At 32.7% G+C, this 19941-nt stretch overlaps 1 protein-coding gene across 3 annotated transcripts; it reads right to left on the bottom strand.

Annotated features, from left to right (window-relative positions):
- Positions 1-1113: 1113 nt before the first annotated feature.
- Positions 1114-19167, bottom strand: LOC107903719 (polyprenol reductase 2). 3 transcript variants are annotated; one of them, XM_041085161.1, is made up of 6 exons: positions 18820-19167; positions 18457-18734; positions 18152-18359; positions 1637-1726; positions 1483-1554; positions 1114-1380 (listed from the first exon to the last, which is right to left on the bottom strand). In XM_041085161.1, exons 1-6 carry the CDS (start codon positions 18964-18966, stop codon positions 1276-1278), a joined length of 900 nt encoding a protein of 299 aa, XP_040941095.1. In that variant the 5' UTR covers positions 18967-19167; the 3' UTR covers positions 1114-1275. The 3 variants fall into 3 exon arrangements, with proteins under 3 accessions (XP_040941095.1, XP_040941096.1, XP_040941097.1); XM_041085162.1 differs by having other exon boundaries at positions 18457-18731; positions 18820-19077; XM_041085163.1 differs by lacking the exon at positions 1637-1726 and having other exon boundaries at positions 18820-19143.
- Between the last annotated feature and the right edge of the window lie 774 nt (positions 19168-19941).

The raw sequence follows: 19941 nt of genomic DNA, 5'->3' as shown, positions 1-19941 counted from the left end.
GGTAAAGGTGGATTTTCTTTTGGGGCAACAATAGTTGATGTTATTAAACAACCCATTAATAACTACAACTACTGCAGCGCTAAACCTGATTTTGACCTCTACTCTGATGGAACATCCGCTTTACACCTGAGGGCCCTTTTATGTCCACCTTGGTGTCAGCCTTTGAATTAGAAGGAGAGGTTAAAGATACTGGCTACTTGGAAATAGAGAAAAAAATTACGTTGATTACACCAGCAAGCTCTTCGTTTTTCCCTATGATTATGACATCAATCTTATGTATGGTTTATATAAGACATCATTTGCAGGTATCCAAAAAGCTTGAACTCGTGACCGCATAACAACCGTCAATTGGTTCCTCTTTATACTCGAACTTGTGACCGTATCACAATCGCCGACTGGGACCTCCACTTAGACTTCAACCCGTGATCATATCAAGCACTGTCAACCTGAAACCTAACATCCAAATGATAGGTTTCTGAGGTAATGGTCCTATCCCGGCATGATATATGAAATGTACGTGTTTTGAGCCTTGTTATCGCATCCTCGGCCCCTCAAATCTACCTATAAACTTTTGTAGTTTCACCCCTAAAATCCTAACCCTAATAAATTTAAAAAACCCTAACCCTAAAAAAATACAAACCGCTTTTACACTATCTCTCAAAAAACGGTCTATTTCCCTAAATTAAAAAAACGACATAAAAAGAAAAATAAAAAAATCGGCGTACCTTATGTAGCCCAATATTAAAATCCATAAAAAGTAAATATAATATTTATATTTAATTCTCGACGTACCTTATTTAGCCTAATATTAAAATCCATAAAAAGTAAATATTATGTTTATATTTAATTCTCCATTACACAACTTTATACATGAATTGCTAATAGTAATTCATTAAAAAATTGTCCTATTTTAATGTTCTTATTTATTTTATTATAAAGTAATTGGTGGAGTTTGATATCACTTAACTTAGAAGTATTAATTCAATAGTAAAATTTTAAAAAAAAAAGTTCAACATTTTATTATAGTAAATTAGGATAAATTTCATTTACCTAAAAGAAACTACTCACTAATATACTTTAGTAATACTTAATATGACATAAAAGAAATTGATATAAGAAGGCATGCTGGCATAATTAATAGGATCAAATGATGGCAAGAAAGGCAAAAGTAGGGTTGTAGTATTACACAAGTGACAAGCCCATCAATTATTGTAAGGTTCTCAAACACCACTTGGCATTCAATGTGGGACGAATAATTACTCCCGCCCTAAAACATTAAAAGATGAAGGGAATCATGGCATATCGATGTTTTGGGTAATCTTCAAATTTACCAATATACCACTTCTGTGTTTCAGCTGCTGCAAACCCCAGATTTGTGACCTGCCGCCGCCAACCACCAAATATACAAAGATTTCAGGTCATTGAACAATCCTAGAAAGGCTAGCAAAATAAATGAAAGCTTCTTTTTTTTTTTTTTTTTACCACAAATGCTAGGAGTAACCAAATGGTGATGTCTGCTCCTCCACTAGCAATCAACAAGCCAACATAAATGACCTTTTTCATCATTGAAACCATGCAAATTATTAGCAAAATAAAAGGTGGTAACTAAAATGCGAGGAAGAGCGTGTGACCTTACAATCTCAGCCAAATAATGTGGAGATGAAACAATTTCAAACCAATCCCCTTTCGGGATTACGTACTCTTCACCTCCTGCTCGCATTGAACCCTACCCAATTCCAACACCCCACAATCTATGTTATTTTCTTTGGTCAAATTGTATAGAATGTATTTTTCAATCTTAAGATCAATTTTTTCATCATTTACATCATGGTGATCTAGTTTTTTTTAAGTGTTACAAGTACAATATATATACATGTTCAAGTGGCCACAAGCATTAAACTATTACAACACAAACTGTTTGAGTGATCACAAAGTAGAACAAATGATAAAAATTGATACAATTCATACTAAAACAAACAAACTAAACTAATTAGACTGGACTAAAACTCACACATGATGTAACTTAGAGACCTAAATATAAAATTGCACATGATAAATCTTAAATCTAAATACTCAAAACTCAAGACCTTCACCTCTGCCAACAAAATTAAAACCTTTTTTAACCTATTTTTTAACATGAAATGATGTCCATGGCACAAGTTCTATTTTTTAATAGTGGAATAAATATTTTATATTTTTTAGAATTATTTTTATATTTTTTAAATCTGAAAGAATTGTAAAAAAGAATGACCGAGGTGTATATTTCACGCCATTATATATATATTAAAAATTCATCAAAGAATTAATGAAAAAAATTATATATATATATTAAAAATTCATCAAAGAATTAATGAAAAAAAGTTATTCTTCTAATTAAATATACATAATAAAAAGTAGGAGGCTATATAAATGCGGGAGTTCTACTATGAACTCCTTAACTGAGGTTATGGCGAGATGCAACCTATTTAACAGGTGACAGATTAAATTATTTAATTTTTTTAGAATTTGTTTTAAGTAATCATTTCATGCATTATTATATTTATAAAATTGTTTAATTTTTTTATATTTTATGAATTATTTAAATTTTTTGAAGTGATTTTTATTTTTATTTTTTCATAGATATATAGATGTGATCTATGTCATGATTTATGAGTTAATGTAATGTTGCATTTTCTTCCTAATAGAAAATAATGGGTTGAAATATCTATTAATATTCTACAATAAGTACTTTATTGAAGGCTTAAGTTATTACTCAACAAATAAAAATTGAAATTATGAATGGATAAAATCAATTCAGAAGCTCTTTTTTTTTTATTCTTCAAAACATAGCAAACAGAATTTTGTTGGTATAATTTTGGACCTTCCAGTCCATATTTTCTCTATCTATTCTACAACCACATGAAAATAAATAATATAGGTTTGGTCCTTAAATTTATTTGTGACCCATAAGAGGCCGTATGAGGTGAAAATCTTATGTACGGTTTTTGACTAGCGATGGAAACAATTATGTTATCATTGACTATAATTATCTAACAGTTCAAGTACAATTGAAATGGTTGAGGCGCAATAAAAAATATGGTTTTGAGGGATGGAATTTGTGGCGTCAGCCAATACAATTTATCATTTTCTAATTTCTTCTCTAGCAGAATGTGAGAGATTACCTTTTGATTTACCAGAAGCCGAAGAAGAATTAGTATTAGGGTATCAAACCGAATATTTAGGTATCAAATTTGGTTTATTTTACGTTGCTTCACTCACCAATTAATTCTTTATAAAGTATTTTGTCACATCCCAAAAACCGAATTAGAACAAATTGGGTTAGTGAAACCAAGTGTGGTCACGTTTTGTTCTTGAATTCTAGTTGTAGGAATTTTGTTAAATGAATTGATTTGTTTTAGTGATTAAGTGTTGTACTTGTGTATGAGATGTTCTGGGTTTGAACTTTTTTCATTGAATTTTTGCTATTTTTGTCCCAACCCTTCTCTTTGAACATCTGGTTAATAAATTATTTTCGCTCAATTGTGACAACAATGAATCTACTAGTTCAATGGTAAGGTTTCAGTTTATCCTTTGATTCTATGTTTGAATCCTTGCGTGTGCAAGCGAGAAATATTTTTGTTGTTCTCTGTTGTGCCGCTCATGTGGTTGGAATTTAAATGAATTTGAATTCTGGAGAATCTGATAGGTGGTTAGTTATCAGATTTAATGGAAGTTGGTAGGGGAGTTGGTAGTTTTTGAAAATAGGAAAAAAAAGAAATTATCCCTCTCCTCTTCTCTTCTTTTTTCGCACGTCGATTTTCTTTCTTTTCTTTTATGTTTCCTTTCTTTTTCAGATATGATATTGTAAATTGCTACCACTATTTTTTCCTTCTGACGTTTCTTTGTGGTCGTTTTATCGACTGGTAAGTTTTATGTATTCTATCTAGAAATTTTATTTTGGCATTTTCTTTAAGCATGAAAAATGACTTTGATTAATTGGCCAATTTGGTGGTCTATTTGTTTTGTATTACATTAGGTGGGTTTCTTTTTGTGTTTGGCGAACACTCCTCCGACGATCTAAGTGCGGTTTAGGGTTGCTAGTTTCATTTAGTTCGTAATAATCGATTGTTTGCGTATGATTTAGTGGTCGAATTCAGTATGAGATTTGCTAATTTGTTCATTTTGAATGGCGTTTTAGGTGTTGGATTTCTCACTGTCGGTTTTGCTTTAAAAAATACTAAGATGTGTAATGAAAACTTGAAAAATAATGAGCAGCGCAATGCCGAAAAACTCACTGTCAATGTTACACCGCCGTGTGCCAAGTTATGTGGCAAACTATGTGTGTCACACAACCGTGTGCCAGATCGTGTGTGTCATACGAGCTGGGTTATTTGGGTTGTGTAGGCCACACAGACATGTTTAAGGCCGTGTAGGCCACAGGACCATGTGCATCCATTTTTGGAAATTTTCACTTAGGCCCATTTGACTTCAAAATTCGTAATTAGACTTGAAATGTGGCATCTGTTGATTTGTGTTTGTATGTGATACATGTAATGTATGTGAAAAATATATGTACAATTTGTATTATGATAACTCCGAAAGTATGATTACATATGAAAAGCATGCATGACATCTATTTATGGAATATATATGTTAGTTTATTTATGCGTGAGCATCGAATAGGTTTGATTTTTTATGGAAGAAGTGTATTTTGGCAATATTACTGTAATTTTGGCAGTTAAACCGCAATATCTGTATGGCGGCTCAGTTTCACCTTTATGAGTGACATACCACCACGACCCGGTGTGATTGGATGGATGGACTCTTATAGTCCTAATTGCTGTGATTGGTTGGACAAAGTTAGTCTGTAGCGGATGGGGGTAGGATCTGTGTCTGCATTTGTATCTGAATATGAATATGCATTTGTATCTAACTATGAAAAGACATATGAATTTGTATATGAGAATATGTTTGAATCTATATCTGAAAACATATCTATTTAGGTAACAGCCCGAATTTTAGTGGTGTCGAAAACAGTAGTTTTGAGACCATAATTCCAACGGAATACTTTATATATATTATTTAATTAGTATATTTATGAAGTCTATAGAGTCATATTAAACTTTGGTTGAGAAATTTTATTGTTTGCACAGCTTAATAATTAAAAAGGACTGAATTGTAAAAACTGCAAAGGTTGAGTAGTTAAATTAAAAGGGCTAAAAAGGATAATTTAACCATGGAAAATTAGTTAGTGGGATTTGATAAGATTATACTTAATAAAGTGGTTTAATTAGGCTTAATTAATGATTTATTAAAGCTTAATTAAGAAAGTTGAAATATTTACAAAAATGTCATAGTATATATAATAAACTAAACCTAAATTACAAGTAAAATTCTCCTTATTCTCTCATCTTCCTCATGGAAAAGAAAGGAAACAATGCTAGATTTCAACTTTGATTTTTAAGCTTTGATTTGGTAAGTGTATTGATGCTTGTTTTTAGTAATTTTTATGTTTTTGAGTTCGTATCAGTTCGGTCTAGCTAAATCGAGGACCAATTTGTGAAATGTTAAATGTTATAAAAGTTTCCATTGATGAATGAGGTTATTTCTTAAAGCTTATGATTAAATATGGAGCTTTGTTGATATGTTAGATTATTTTGAAAAGTAATTTTTAATGATTTTAATGTTTAGGGACTAAATTAATTAAATGATAAATTGCTTCTCGTTGAGGTGAAATTATTGCACATAGGGATTGATATGAAGTTATAGAATATTTGGGTATCATGGATGTTAGAAAAAAAAGAGTAAATTGCATGATTAGGGCTTAAGAATTGAATTGAATAAAATAGAAAGTTAAAGGGCAAAGAGGTAAACAGCCAAAAAGGACTTAGTTGCATGAAAGGATAAAATTGTGTTGTTATTCTAATTGATGGAATGAAAATAATTATTTTTAGATCAAGAACGTGCTGATAACCGTGGAAAAGGGAAAATTGTGGAATAATCCATGTACTCTAGTCTCATGCAAATCAGTTCGGTAAGTTCGTATGTTTAATTATACTCCTAAAATGCTTACATTCTTGTTAATATGCTCTTAATGAATGTTGTTTCATTTACTGAAAGTATGTTCTATTGAGGCAAATCTTACTATTATACTGAATGAAGCTCAATTGAGCAAATCATACCTTATATTGAGTAGAGCTTAACTAAGCAAATCTTACTGTTATACTAACTGATGTTTAATCAAACAAATTTTACTGTTATACTGACTGAAGCTCAAATGAGTAGAAATCTACAAATATACTGATGAAAAGCTCAATCGAGCAATGCCCACTGAGTATACTGAACTACCGAATTGGTTGTAATTACTGTTATAAACTGGTATAATGGAAATCTCTATGCTTAAAGTTGATTTAATCCATGTTTGATTGGAAAGGTTTATTAATTTCTAAACGAACTTACTGAGCTTCATTTAAGGTTACCTATACTTTGTTCATTTTGCAGCCCATATTTTGAAGGCTAAGAAGATCAGGTCAATGCTAAGAATCACACTATTTGAGAATCTTGGTAGACTTAATTTCTTGGTTTTTGGTATATGGCATGTATTAGGACCCTATGTATTGTTATGTTAAATGCCTACCTTTTAAGTAAAATATTGTGATATGTTGTGCACTTGAACAACTTGTGATCTCCTACTTGTTACTTAAATGTGTTTGAAAGGTCATAGTATGAAATGGTATGCTATGAGTTAACTTAATGCTTGTAATGAAATGGATGTTTGCTTATAAAGATAAATGTGTTTGTGGTTACAAGTTGGGAATGAACCGTGATGAAATACATTAAGGTGTCAAGGTTGATAAATGTTTAATACGTAGAATGAATATATGATTATGTTTGAGTATTTTTGAAGTTGAATTGCACCTTCCATGTGTGTATTTGAAGGTGTGTAGGTACCTATGCAATTAGGAAGTGAAATTGAGTGAGAAATGAATCAGTTTGGACTATACGGCCTAAGACACGGGCGTGTGACTCAGCCATGTAAGGCATGGCTTTGCAGCACGGTCGTGTGTCACCTGAGAGTCTTTTGTATGCACGTTACTGAGTTACACTACCTAACACATAGCCTGGCACACTGGCGTATTAGACAGCTCAGAGAGTTACACGACCTGGCACACGATTTTGTGACACGACTGTGTGACCCTACTGAGAGAGTTACACAGCTGAGGACATAGACTGAGACACGACTGCGTGTCCCTTGTTTGAAAGTTACACAACATGGGAGGTTCCACACAGCCTGGCCACACGGCCGTGTGTCCATTATTTTCGAATTTTACTTCTTTTTCCTGAATTTTTGATTTGTTTTTATTTAGTCCTGACTTGGTCCCAAACTATTTTTAAGGCCTCAAGGGCTTAGTTAGGGATGAAATGCATAAGAATCAATGGTTTATGATATTTTTGAATTTATTAAATGTTCTTATGTTTAAAGGTTTCAATTTATTGGTAATACTCTGTAACTTTAATCTGGTAACAGATACGAGTTAGGGGTGTTACAATTTATTTATGTATATTTGATTTTTTGTTTAGGATGTGTTACACACTAAGCTCGTAAAGCCCACTCTTTGTTTTTTATTCTTTCAAGTAATCAACAAGTTTAGAATTGGACGATGTGTGAGAGCTCGGATTGGTTTTTCACATAAGACGGTTCGAATGATTTTAATTAAGATTTTTGAACTTTTGACTTTTGGACTTAGTTTTTGGTTTTGTTTTTCGGTTTTTGATCTGTTTATTGGTTTTTGGGTGTTCTTAAACGTAAATTGCAAAATCATACAAATTTGACAAATTGGAATTCAATTTCCAAAACTTAAAAACTCTGAAAATATCCGCTACAAAATTTAGTATCAAACTAAATGCTATTTCGGAAAATAATTAAGTTTTGTTTGAGATTTTATAAAGAACTTGTAAATGTTTTACCGAAATTAATATTTTCAAATCACGTCATTACTAAAATTAGAGTGAAATTTCTGACAGTTTTCATTGTTTTTATAAGTAAATGTTTAAGAGATCGTCTGTGAAATAGGTGTTTTCAAACTTAAGAATTTTTTGAAACTCGTATGAGCTTAGCTAAATTAAGATTTCAAATCACACAATTCCTAAGGTAGATCTTAGTTTTTCAAACGAGTTGACGTAACTTCTCCAGATTCAGCCATAACGTTTGGGCCAGGTGTGGGGTATTACATATTTTATTTGTCTTTGATAAATAAGACAGCAGTCGTTGATGTTTTCCTAGAATTTCACTCACCTTAATATGACATTTTCAGTGGTACCAGAAACGGTGGTTTTGGAACCCTATATTCCAGTGATCAAGTTAATTAATATTGTTATTTAACATTTACGAAGTGATATTAGGGTTATATTGAATTTCAGATAGGTAGTTTTATTATTGAATAGTTAATTGTGAAACAATGACTAAATCGTAACTGTGGTAAAAGTTAAATTACTATAGATTGCAAGTGGAAAACTTTATTTAGGGACACATTGGAATTTTAAATGGATGGTTTGGTTTAGTTTTGTATGTTATTATTATAAATTATAATTAAATAACATAAAAATATTGAAAATTAAAATAAACAAATATGCATGATGGAAGGAAAAAGAAAGCATTTATGTCATCTTCCTCTCTTTTACTAATTTCACTATTGAAGAAGAGCTCTCTAGAGCTTTGAAGCTTTTGACACTTATTTAGGTATCCCAATTTAGTCTTTTTTTCTTATAATTTTTATATTTTTGGAATTTCAGGAGCTTGATTTAGCTAGCTCATGGACTAATTAGAGAAACTGCTAAAGTTTACTAAAGTTATCATTGATGTATTTTAGAGCTTTTGTTGTCAAATAGTTGCATGTAAGCTTAAATGTTAGTTGGACTAATTTGTAAGTGAGATTTTGGATAGTTTGTCATTAAGGACTAAAATATAAAATTTGCAAACAGCGGGGTGAAAATGATATGTTATATACTTCTAGAAAGTCAGCTAAAGATGAATTTGAAATCGGTTTTAAAATTGAAGCTGAAATTCAAAAGCTATGATTTTTTTTATTTTAGGGACTAAATTAAAATAAAAGCAAAACTTGAAAAATTATTGCATAAATGAAATTGAGTTGTTATATAAATTCAATATGTTGTTAAATGATGTGTGGAATATATAATTGAGTTAAATTATTATTTAGATCAAGAATTACAATAACCGGAGGATTTACGAGGCAAAAGGAAAACTACTAAGTAATCCCTGACAACTAAATAGTTACTGTTTTTCCAGGTAAGTTCATATAAATAAGTTTAAATTTTCGTTGATCATATTTGAATGTATGTTAATGGTTTATTGAAATTTTTGAATTGATAATGAAATAATATGGAATTGGAAATGTTGAGGTTAATTCCCGATGCACTTAGTAAAAGTCTTGTATACAATATTACGGGTTGATACCCGATGGTATCGAGCTCCAGCATTTGTCGCAGACTCGAAGATACATGTGACACATATTTAGCCTAGACTAATAACCTTACATGTATATTAAGTCCTGGCTAGACTATTTGTTGTGTAGGTTTAACCCGAATAGGTAATCAGACACTAGTGTTGATGATTAGCTTGGATGAGCAGTTGGTATTAATTTTACCTGTGTACTGGACTCTTTTACTATGTTTCATCGAGTAGAATTTGTATTGAAATTAAAATGATGTTACAAAATGAATGTTGTCATTGGAAACATATGGAATGTGGAAAGGTATGTGGTGAATGTAAGTGTGAAAAATAAAATAAAATAAAGAACACACAGATTTTTACGTGGAAACCCTTTCAGGAAAAAACCACGGGTAGAGGAGAAGAAAATTTACTATGTCGAATTCAAATGAATACAAGAGGAATAGACTATGTTTATTTATAGGCTTGTAAAGCCATATTCTAGTAAGATTGAAACACCTTACTCTAATCAATATCAAATAGATGGAATTTAATAAGGTTTAAAAAACCTTATTCTAAAATAAAATAAAAGAAGTGTAATTCTATATGGATTCTTCTTTTATTTTATTTTACCACTGTATTTTATTTAAATAAGGATTCGGGTCATTTAATTCTAACAATCTCCACCTTGACACGAATTCTCAATTAACAAGTTCTTCATCGCGAACTCTTAACGAACAAGTTCTCCACCTCTTCCATAAAATCCCTTAAGGGTTTAACTTCAACAATAAACAACAACCAAGTCTAAGCAATGCTCAAACTTGGTTATAGGAAGTGACTTAGTCATCATATCTGCAGGATTTTCATGAGTACTAATTTTTCTCACAACAATATCACCACAAGCAATAATATCACGAACAAAATGATACCGAACATCAATGTGTTTTGTTCTCTCATGAAACATTTGATCTTTTGTAAGAAAGATTGCACTCTGACTGTCACAAAATACTGTACTAATTTGAAGGTCTTCATTGAGTTCGCTAAAGAGTACCTTCAACTAGATAGCTTCTTTACAAGCCTCAGTAATTGCCATGTACTTAGCTTCAGTGGTAGACAAAGTGACTGTAGTTTGCAAAGTGGCTTTCCAACTGATTGCACAACCTCCAATTGTAAAGACATAACCTGTGAGAGATCTTCTTCTATCAAGGTCTCCAACAAAATCAGCATCAACATACCCAATGACTCCATCTCTAGCTCTTCCAAACTATAAGCAAACATCAGTAGTACATCGTAAGTATCTTAAAATCCACTGAACTGCTTTCCAGTGTTCTTTACCAGGATTCGCCATGTATCTGCTAACTGCACTGACTGCATATGATAAATCTGGACGTGAATAGACCATAACATACATGAGAGATTCCACTGCACTAAAGTATGGAACATGTGACATGTACTCAATCCATCATCTCATTGTGGAGACAAAGCTGATGAAAGTCTAAAATGGGCTGCTAAAGGAGTACTACCAGGCTTAGCACTCTGCATATTGAACCTGCAAAGAACTTTCTCAATGTACCCCTTCTGACTTAGGTACAATTTACTTGCTTTTCTATCTCTGAGAATCTCCATACCAAGTATCTTCTTTGCTGGTCCTAAATCTTTCATCTCAAATTCTTCACTTAGTTGGGCTTTGACCTTTCTTATCTCTCCTTTATCTTTTTTTGCTATCAATATGTCATCAACATAAAGAAGTAGATACACAAAAGAACCATTATTGTTTTTCTTAAAGTAAACACAACTGTCAAAACTACTTCTTTTGAAATCATGAGAAGTCATAAAGAAATCAAACCTCTTGTACCACTGTCTTGGTGACTATTTCAAACCGTAAAAGGGACTTTTTCAGCAAGCAAACATAGTCCTCTTTTTCTGAGACTGTAAAAACCTCTGGTTTTTGCATGTAAATATTCTCCTCAAGTTTTCCATGCAAAAATGCAGTTTTTACATCTAACTGCTCAAGCTCCAAATCATGCATGGCCACAATACCAAGCAAAGCTCGAATCAAACTATGCTTAACAACTAAGGAGAACACATCTATGAAGTCCACTCCTGGAATTTGACTGTAACCCTTTGCAACAAGCTTTGTCTTATATCTAGGTTCTTCAACTCCTAGAGTCCCTTCTTTCTTTTTAAACACCCATTTACAACGAACAGTCTTCTTACTTTTAGGAAGTTTCATAAGATCCCATGTTTTGTCTTTGTGGAGTGATTCCATCTCCTCTTGCATAGCAAACATCCATTTTTCTGAGTCTTCACAACTAACCGCCTCAGAATAATTAGATGACTCTTGATTCGCATCTATATCTTCAGCCACATTTAAAGCATAAGCAAATAGATCAGCCTCAGCATACTTATTTGGAGGTTTAATTTCTCTTCTAGTTCTGTTTTTGGCGATAGAGTATTGTGGTGAAGAAGCAATTTTATTCTCAATTTTTGTACTGGCTTGAGAAGTCGACTCTGTATTAATCTGATGCTCCACCTGCTTTTGATTTTCTTTATTGGAAGTGTCTTTAAAAGATAAGTTTGGTAGCATAGCAGTTTCATCAAAAACAACATCTCTGCTAATCACAACTTTTCTATTTTCAGGACACCATAACTTATACCCTTTTACACCAGTTTTATAACCAAGAAAAACACATTTAATAGATCTCGGTTCCAATTTTCCATTATCAACATGAGCATATGCAGGACACTCAAAGATCTTTAAATTAGAATAACTAGCAGGATTACCAGACCATACCTCTTGAGGAGTCTTTTTCTCAATGGCAACGGATGGGGATCGGTTGATCAAAAAATATGCAGTAGAGGCTACTTCAGCCCAAAACGAATTTGGTAAGTTGGCATTTGACAACATACATCGAACCTTCTCCATGATCGTTCTATTCATTCGTTCTACAACTCCGTTTTGCTGTGGAGTATGACAAACTGTCAAGTGTCTCACGATCCCTTCTAACTTGCACAATCTATTAAACTCATCAGAACAGAACTCTAAGTCATTGTCTATGCGGAGGTATTTTATTTGTTTTCCTGTCTGTTTTTCAATCATAATTTTCCCAGACTTAAATACGAAAAATACATCGCTTTTCTGCTTCAAGAAGAACGCCCAAACTTTTCTAGAAAAATCATCAATAAAGGTTAGCATATAATTAGCTCCACCTCTCGAAGGCACTCTGGATGGCCCCCACAGATCAGAATAAATATATTTCAATGTTCCTTTCATGTTATGGATTCCTCTGGTGAATCAAACTCTCTTTTACTTCCCAAAAACACAGTGCTCACAAAAATTCAATTTGCAAATTCCTTGCCCATCAAGAAGCCCTCTTTTACTCAATTCTGCCATGCTATTCTCACTCATATGCCCTAGGCGCATATGCCAAAGTTTAGTAATATCATCATCTGACAAGGAAAAGGAAGCGACAGCTGCATCACCAGTAACAGTAGAACCCTGCAAAATATATAACTTGACAATCTTTCTCTGCCCTTTCATCACAACAAGGGAACCTTTGGAAATATTTAAAACCCCACTTTCAGCTGTGTATCTATACCCTTTTGAATCAAGAGTACTCAACGAAATTAAATTTATTTTCAATTCTGAAACATGCCGTAAGTTTTAAACCAATCCCGATTAGGACTCATGTGGAAGGCGCAGCCTGAATCAAGTATCTATTCCTCGCTTACTTTAGAATCATTGACAGAAGCGACTAGAAGTTCACCATCGCAGTACTCTTCTACAACATCAGCTTAACCGAAATTTTCTAGTTATTTTCTCTTTTGATTCGCAGCCTCCCTTTGAATATTATTCTGTAGCTTATAGCACTCAGATTTAATGTGCCATTTCTTCTTGCAGAAGTTGCAAGTTTTACCTCTGTTTGAAGACTTTGATCTACCCTTAGATTTACCGCAAGGATTTCGCTCATGTGTCCTTCCACGATCATCATCAGCATTCTAATCTTGTCTCTCACGAACAATGAGACCCTCTCCCTGAGAGTTGAGTTTAACCACAAGATGCTTCATCTTATCATACGAGGTCAAAGAATTATAAACCTCCTCAACTGTGAGAGACTCGCGGTTATATAAAATCGTGTCTCTAAAGGTTGAATAAGACGAGGGCAACGAACCAAGTAGAATCAACCCTAGATCTTCCTTATCATACCTCTATGGCCTTCAAGTTTGAGAGAATTTCTTTAAAAACTATTAAGTGTTCATGTACAGATGCACCTTCCTCCAAACGATGAGCATAAAGATGCTGCTTCATATGCAACTTGCTTGTTAGAGTTTTCGACATACATATTTGTTCTAGCCTTTTCTATAATCCAGCAGCGATCTTCTCTTTCATCACATCCTGCAAAATTTCATTAGACAAATGTAGATGTAATTGTGTTAATGTCTTTCGATCCTTACGCTTCTTCTCTTCATCTATTAATGTCGAAGACATCTTATCTATCCCTAGCAAGGCATCCTCCAGATCCATCTGCGCAAGAACTGTTTGCATCTTAATCTGCCACAATGCAAATCTGGTGTTGTGATCCAATAGCGGAATTTCATACTTCAAAGACGACATTACCATGATCGAGATGAACAACCCAGAAGCTCGGATACCAATTTGTGAAAAATAAAATAAATTAAAATAAAGAACACAAAGATTTTTACATGGAAACCCTTTCGGGAAAAAACCATGGGCAGAGAAGAAGAAAATTCACTTTGTTGAGATCGAATGAATACAAGAGGAATAGACTATGTCTATTTATAGGCTTGTAAAGCCATATTCTAATAATACTGAAACACCTTATTCTAATCAATATCAAATAGATGGAATTTAATAAGGTTTAAAAAACCTTATTCTAAAATAAAATAAAAGAAGTGTAATTCTATATGGATTCTTCTTTTATTTTATTTTACCACTGTATTTTATTTAAATAAGGATTCGGGTCACTTAATTCTAATACTAAGTAAAATGGTTTTTTATAAAATTGATTCACGAAGTATTTAAGTTGAAATTTGTGTTTAAAAGTTTGAAGTTATATATGTGGTTATGGCCTAAATCTCATTTGGTTGATGTTGTTGTGAATGTTATGATAGGTGGAAATTATGGTATAATGAATTGTAATTGTTAAGTTGATTAATGTAAGTTATTTGTTTATAATATATGAGCTTACTAAGTATTTATAATACTTACCTATGTTACAACTTTGTAGATTTTGGACGTTGGAACGTACAAATCGGATTAGCGAGAAGCCCGCACTCTTCGTCTCCCAATTCGGTAGACTTTTAAATGTTTCAAACTTGGTTATATGTGGCATGTATATAGGTGGTCAAATACTTGTAATTTAATGGATGTGTTTAAGTTTTGGCATTGTTGAACTTGGGTTACATAAGTATATGCTTATGATAATTTAATGAGATGATGAATGGATATTAGTTCATGTGAATGATCAAGCCTTAAAGTTTAGTTACATTGATTTTGCTTATGGCATGTTATGTATATGAATTATAGATTGATTTGTGATGGCTTATACTTATTGATTGAGGTACCTTGAGGTATATTGGTTAGAAATAGGATTGGTTTATGTCTTTAAATGTGATTTTGATGCATTTGGAACAAGTTTAAGAGTTGGTTGTTGCATGTACATGGCCAAGGTAAAAATTGTGTAAATAATTATATTGTAAAGGTGGGCAACTTTATTGTAAAGCTAGATAAATCTGTAACACCCCAAAACAGATGCATATATCATATACAGATTTATCAGACTAAACATGCTCAATATGCTTTATACAAATAACAGATACACATCTATTAGTATAACCAGGCATACATTAGTATCCTAATCAATCAATCAACAGAATTTCATAACATACAGATAGGGGTTTAATTAGCCCTTACCGACCCTATGGTAGGTCCACAATCGAATGGAATGACCCGCGCGACCCTAGGAAATATGTCAGAAATTAGAGCTCACATGCCCATGTGGTATGCCCGTGTGAGCCCACACACCTAGATTAGCCTTACCCGTGTGGCCCACACGGCCTGATCTAAGAATCCACACGCCCGTGTGTCATGCCTGTGTGGCCCACACGCCTAACTCGACCTAGCCCATATGGCCCACATGACCACACTAGAGCCACCACAAGGCCGTGTCTTGTGCTAGGCTATGCCTACGTCGATCACGCGGCCGTGTTCTCGCATACAACCTACTACACAGGTGACCACACGCCCGTATGGAGTCAATAGAACAGTTTTTCGGCTTTTGTCAAAAACTCATTTTTTGCGATTTGGGTACACAACTGTCACGGGTTCGATGCAAAAATAATGTCGAACCATCCGGAACCTAAAAACAGAATACCCGCAACGAATTTAGCCAACAATTTACAAACCTTTTAAAACTAAACCAAAAGGTGCGCACATACTTACCACTAACACACTCGTTCAATCGCACCGATTCTAAAGCTAAAAAGAGTCTGCTGTTTCGCTCACTTCTCCTACGCAAATGACATTGTAAAGTTTCAACTTCCAGAATTCAACACTAAAAGAAACAAACGAAAGTTCACTTACCGATTACACGAAACTCAACAACTCGAAACCCGAATAAGTACTAGTGGCAAAACCAATAACGAAGGAAACAGTCTAATTCTGGCAGGAAGTAGAAAAACAATAATAGCAAAAAATGGAATTTTGTTTGGAGGAAGTTGAATGCAGAAACACAAAGAGAATTTTGGGAAAGAGAAAAATGAAATTCGAAGGAAAAAAAAAGAAATAAAAACTTGGATATGCTAACATATCCCCTATTTTCCTCCCACAATCCCACTAACTCATAACCACTTCAAAATTTCTGCTCAATCAAAACTCTTTCAGTCCATCAAGCAAAAATAAACTCCCTCACTCACGCAGAGATTTGAACACAAGACCTCCAACACACTAACTCCATTACCACTCGAACCAGCAGGCTCATTCTAATATGAACTAACAGACAATTTAATATAAGTCCACCGAACAAAAGTAAGACTTGGATCAAAATAACAAAATTTAGCAAAGGTGAGACTTAAACTCAAGACCTCACACACACACCCAGATTACTTAACCACTAAAGCAAATACACATTTGTGTCAAAAACTTACAAATACAGTAATAAGAAAGTAAGGGCATTACAAAATCGATTATAAAGGTATATATATTTACTCACATTGGCTGACACACGGCCTTGTGTCACACATGGGCAAGTGACATGACCGTGTGCTCTGTATCATCAGGGTGGTATTGTTTGAACATGATCTCAATCTCTCACACGGCTTAGTTATAAACCGTGTGAATGGTTGTAGGATTTTACTTTTAAGTCCATACTGTCTCAATTTGTTACACGGTCTGGCGACATAGCTATGTGACTTTGTTATGCACAGCTTCAGTTTGTGACACGGTTGGGATACACGGCCATGTGATTTAGCACTACACAGGCTCAGACTGGCCACATGATCATGTGACCATATTTTACACTTTTGCTTAATTTCTTTTTGAAATGTTTTAAATTAGTCTTTGTTTCGAGATTGATTTTAGAGCTTTCGTAAGCTCGAATTAAGTTCAAATTTGCATGCAAGACATGATTTGTTTGATGAATTGTTGATTTAAGATTGTTTGGAATTAAATTGCATGTTCTGGTTCTATTATTTACTGTAGCATCTCATAACTTGATTCAAGCGACGGAAACGAGTGAGGGGTTTTACATAAGTAGTCTTTTTTGTGCAATTCTAAATGTGAAGTAAGTCTTTGTACCTTATTGTTGAAACTAACTATTTGAAATTCAACAAATCCCCTATCTTCTTTTTTCTTTTTCTTGAAAAATAATTGAGATGAATGAATTTTTTACCTTAAAATCAAAAAGTTTCCCTTTTTTTTTTAATGTGAATTTTACTGACCAGTAATACTAATACCAGTCATTTTGATATACATAATGATTTTAAATTTGTTATGGACTTTATCATTTTTTAAATAAAATTAATTAGGTTTCAGTTTAAATGGTATAGAGATACAAAAGAGAGAAATTTCTACAAAAAGAGAAAATTTGAGAGTTCAAAATATTATTTTTAGAATTTTTTCAGGAATTACTTATTTTTAGAAATCTTTTTATATTTTAAGTAAATCTTTCATGTTTCAAGAAATGCTTAATACATTAATAGTTACTTAAAACATGCAATATTTTTAAAAATTTAAGTAATTCTTTTTCATATTTAACGAATTTTAGAAACATTTTCATGTAATAACTCTTAACGAATTACTTCATGTTTTTATATTTTTAAGTATAACTCTTTAATGTAATAAGTAATTTTTTGAACACCTTTTTGTATATCATAAATTAATTTTTTTTTAATTATTTCATGCTTTACGAATTGCTTAATTTATTAGAAAGCTTTTTATATTTTAAGTAACCCTTTCATGCATTAGTTTTATGTTTTAAGTAATTTTTTTAAGAAATTACTTAATTTCGTACAAGCATTTCAATATTTTAATTAATTCTTTCAACGAATTACCTAATTATTAAAAAAATGTTGTAATTTCATATTTTAAATAATTATTGTAACACTTTTTTTTAATGATCCAAAACTTTATCTAACAGTGTATATTTCTTGGATTTTCCCAACTAGATCTTTCAAACAAGTTGGTGAAATGGACTGTTAACTTACAAGAATACGGAGCTGATGAATCCAACCCCATAGAAATATAGCACTGCCAACCCACTGCTTCCATCCAAGCCACAGGGGGGATCTGTTCCCACCTATCACTTCCAATGGCTGCCATTGTTTCCTTCCTTCAGACACCAGGTCCAAAGTAAACTCAAACACCTCCGGGGCACAAGTGCAGCAAAGTGACAATGATGCTACTATGTAGTAACTGGCCATGCAAAAATATGTATCTGACCATCCAACATTTGAAAATAGTATAGCAAGAGAAAACAAATATGGTGAAAGGTGTTTAAGAAATTACTCGCCTCATGCCAATGAAATAGCCGAATATGTGCATGCGAGCTAAGGGCCGATAATGGAATACATATAATGACTCGTAAAGGCGTCTCAAGACTTGAGCTTCCATCAACCAAAGCAGGAACAGAGCACGCCATACCCTGTGGGATTTGTGCAATGCAAAGATGGTTGATGAAGTTGAACCAGCAGTGCATGCATATAGCCATGTGGTGAGTAGCAAAAGGGTTGTCCACAGGGTACCCACCATGTAGAAATGAGAGAAGAATCTCTGAGGAACTGTGAACTTCTACAATCGACATAGCCAGTAAGATCCAAAAATGGTATTTGGTTTACAGCAGGAACATAACATGCAAAGAAGTAAAAACACTCACAGAGGAAGATGGATGCATTGTTTTCCCTCTTTTTGCTAACCCTAATATAGTTTGATGAAAGGGTCTCAAACGCAGTGAAGCTAAGATAATGGGAAGAATGGCAGCAACCCAAGTGAGTCTCAGCAATGCAACAAGTCCAACCTCCATTTTTTGATCTCCACCCCAAAAAACAAAGATATCAGATAAAAAAAGAAAGCTTCAAAAGTTCCTTTTTACGGAAGGTTCAAAAACTCAGATCCGCAATGAATGCAAGGTAGGTGAGCCTTATTGATTTTAGGTGCAGGTGGTCGCAGACTTGCATTAATTGAGATTGGCGTTTTATTGCTGATTACATGGCTGAGTTGCATTAGCCCAAAAGTTATATTAACCCATTTTTTATTTCATTCATAAAAGCGTGATAAATGAGATTTTTGTAACAGTTGTTAAAATTTGTAATTATTTTGTTGGGATAAATAATTGGTTTAAAAAAAATCAGATTATTAGAATTTTATAAATTAAAAAAATAATTATATATAGAGGAAGAAAATAAATAAATTAAAAGATAGTCAATAGGGATATGAATATATTTGTAAAAATTTATAAATAAAAATTTAATAAAATAAATTGATTTTTGAAGTTTAACTTTTTATCATATAATGAGATTATGTGTATTAAATTAAATAAAATTATAGGAAATTTTTAAAAATGAAATTTGAAAAAGGTAATCAAGCTACTAAAATCCTCTCTTCAAATTACTTACAAATTTTTAAATTCTTCCGTTTATTTACACAAACATCTAAATTTATTTTTAGACCTAATTATCTCATGCTTTACAAATTGCTTAATTTTTTTAAAAAAAATTAAGCAACAAACATAGTATAATCTCAAAATATTAATTGCAATTTATACCAAACACGCTTTCAATTGATAGCTTAGCTCCCGTGATTGAATGGTTATATGCTTACCTTTTTCTGCAACATGACCCTAGGTTTGATTTCCCTCTTCTGCATATTTTTTTTTCTAAAGCATGTTATTTCAAATTTTTTGTCTTTTCTAATTAACAAACATGTTTTTAAGTTTTTTTATTTTATTTTAAATTCATGTTTTTAATTAATAGTTTTCCTGTTTATATAAACAAAGTAG

The sequence above is a fragment of the Gossypium hirsutum genome, chromosome A13, assembly GCF_007990345.1.
Source record: "Gossypium hirsutum isolate 1008001.06 chromosome A13, Gossypium_hirsutum_v2.1, whole genome shotgun sequence".
NCBI lineage: Eukaryota > Viridiplantae > Streptophyta > Magnoliopsida > Malvales > Malvaceae > Gossypium > Gossypium hirsutum.
This window is presented reverse-complemented; position numbering and strand designations above follow the sequence as displayed.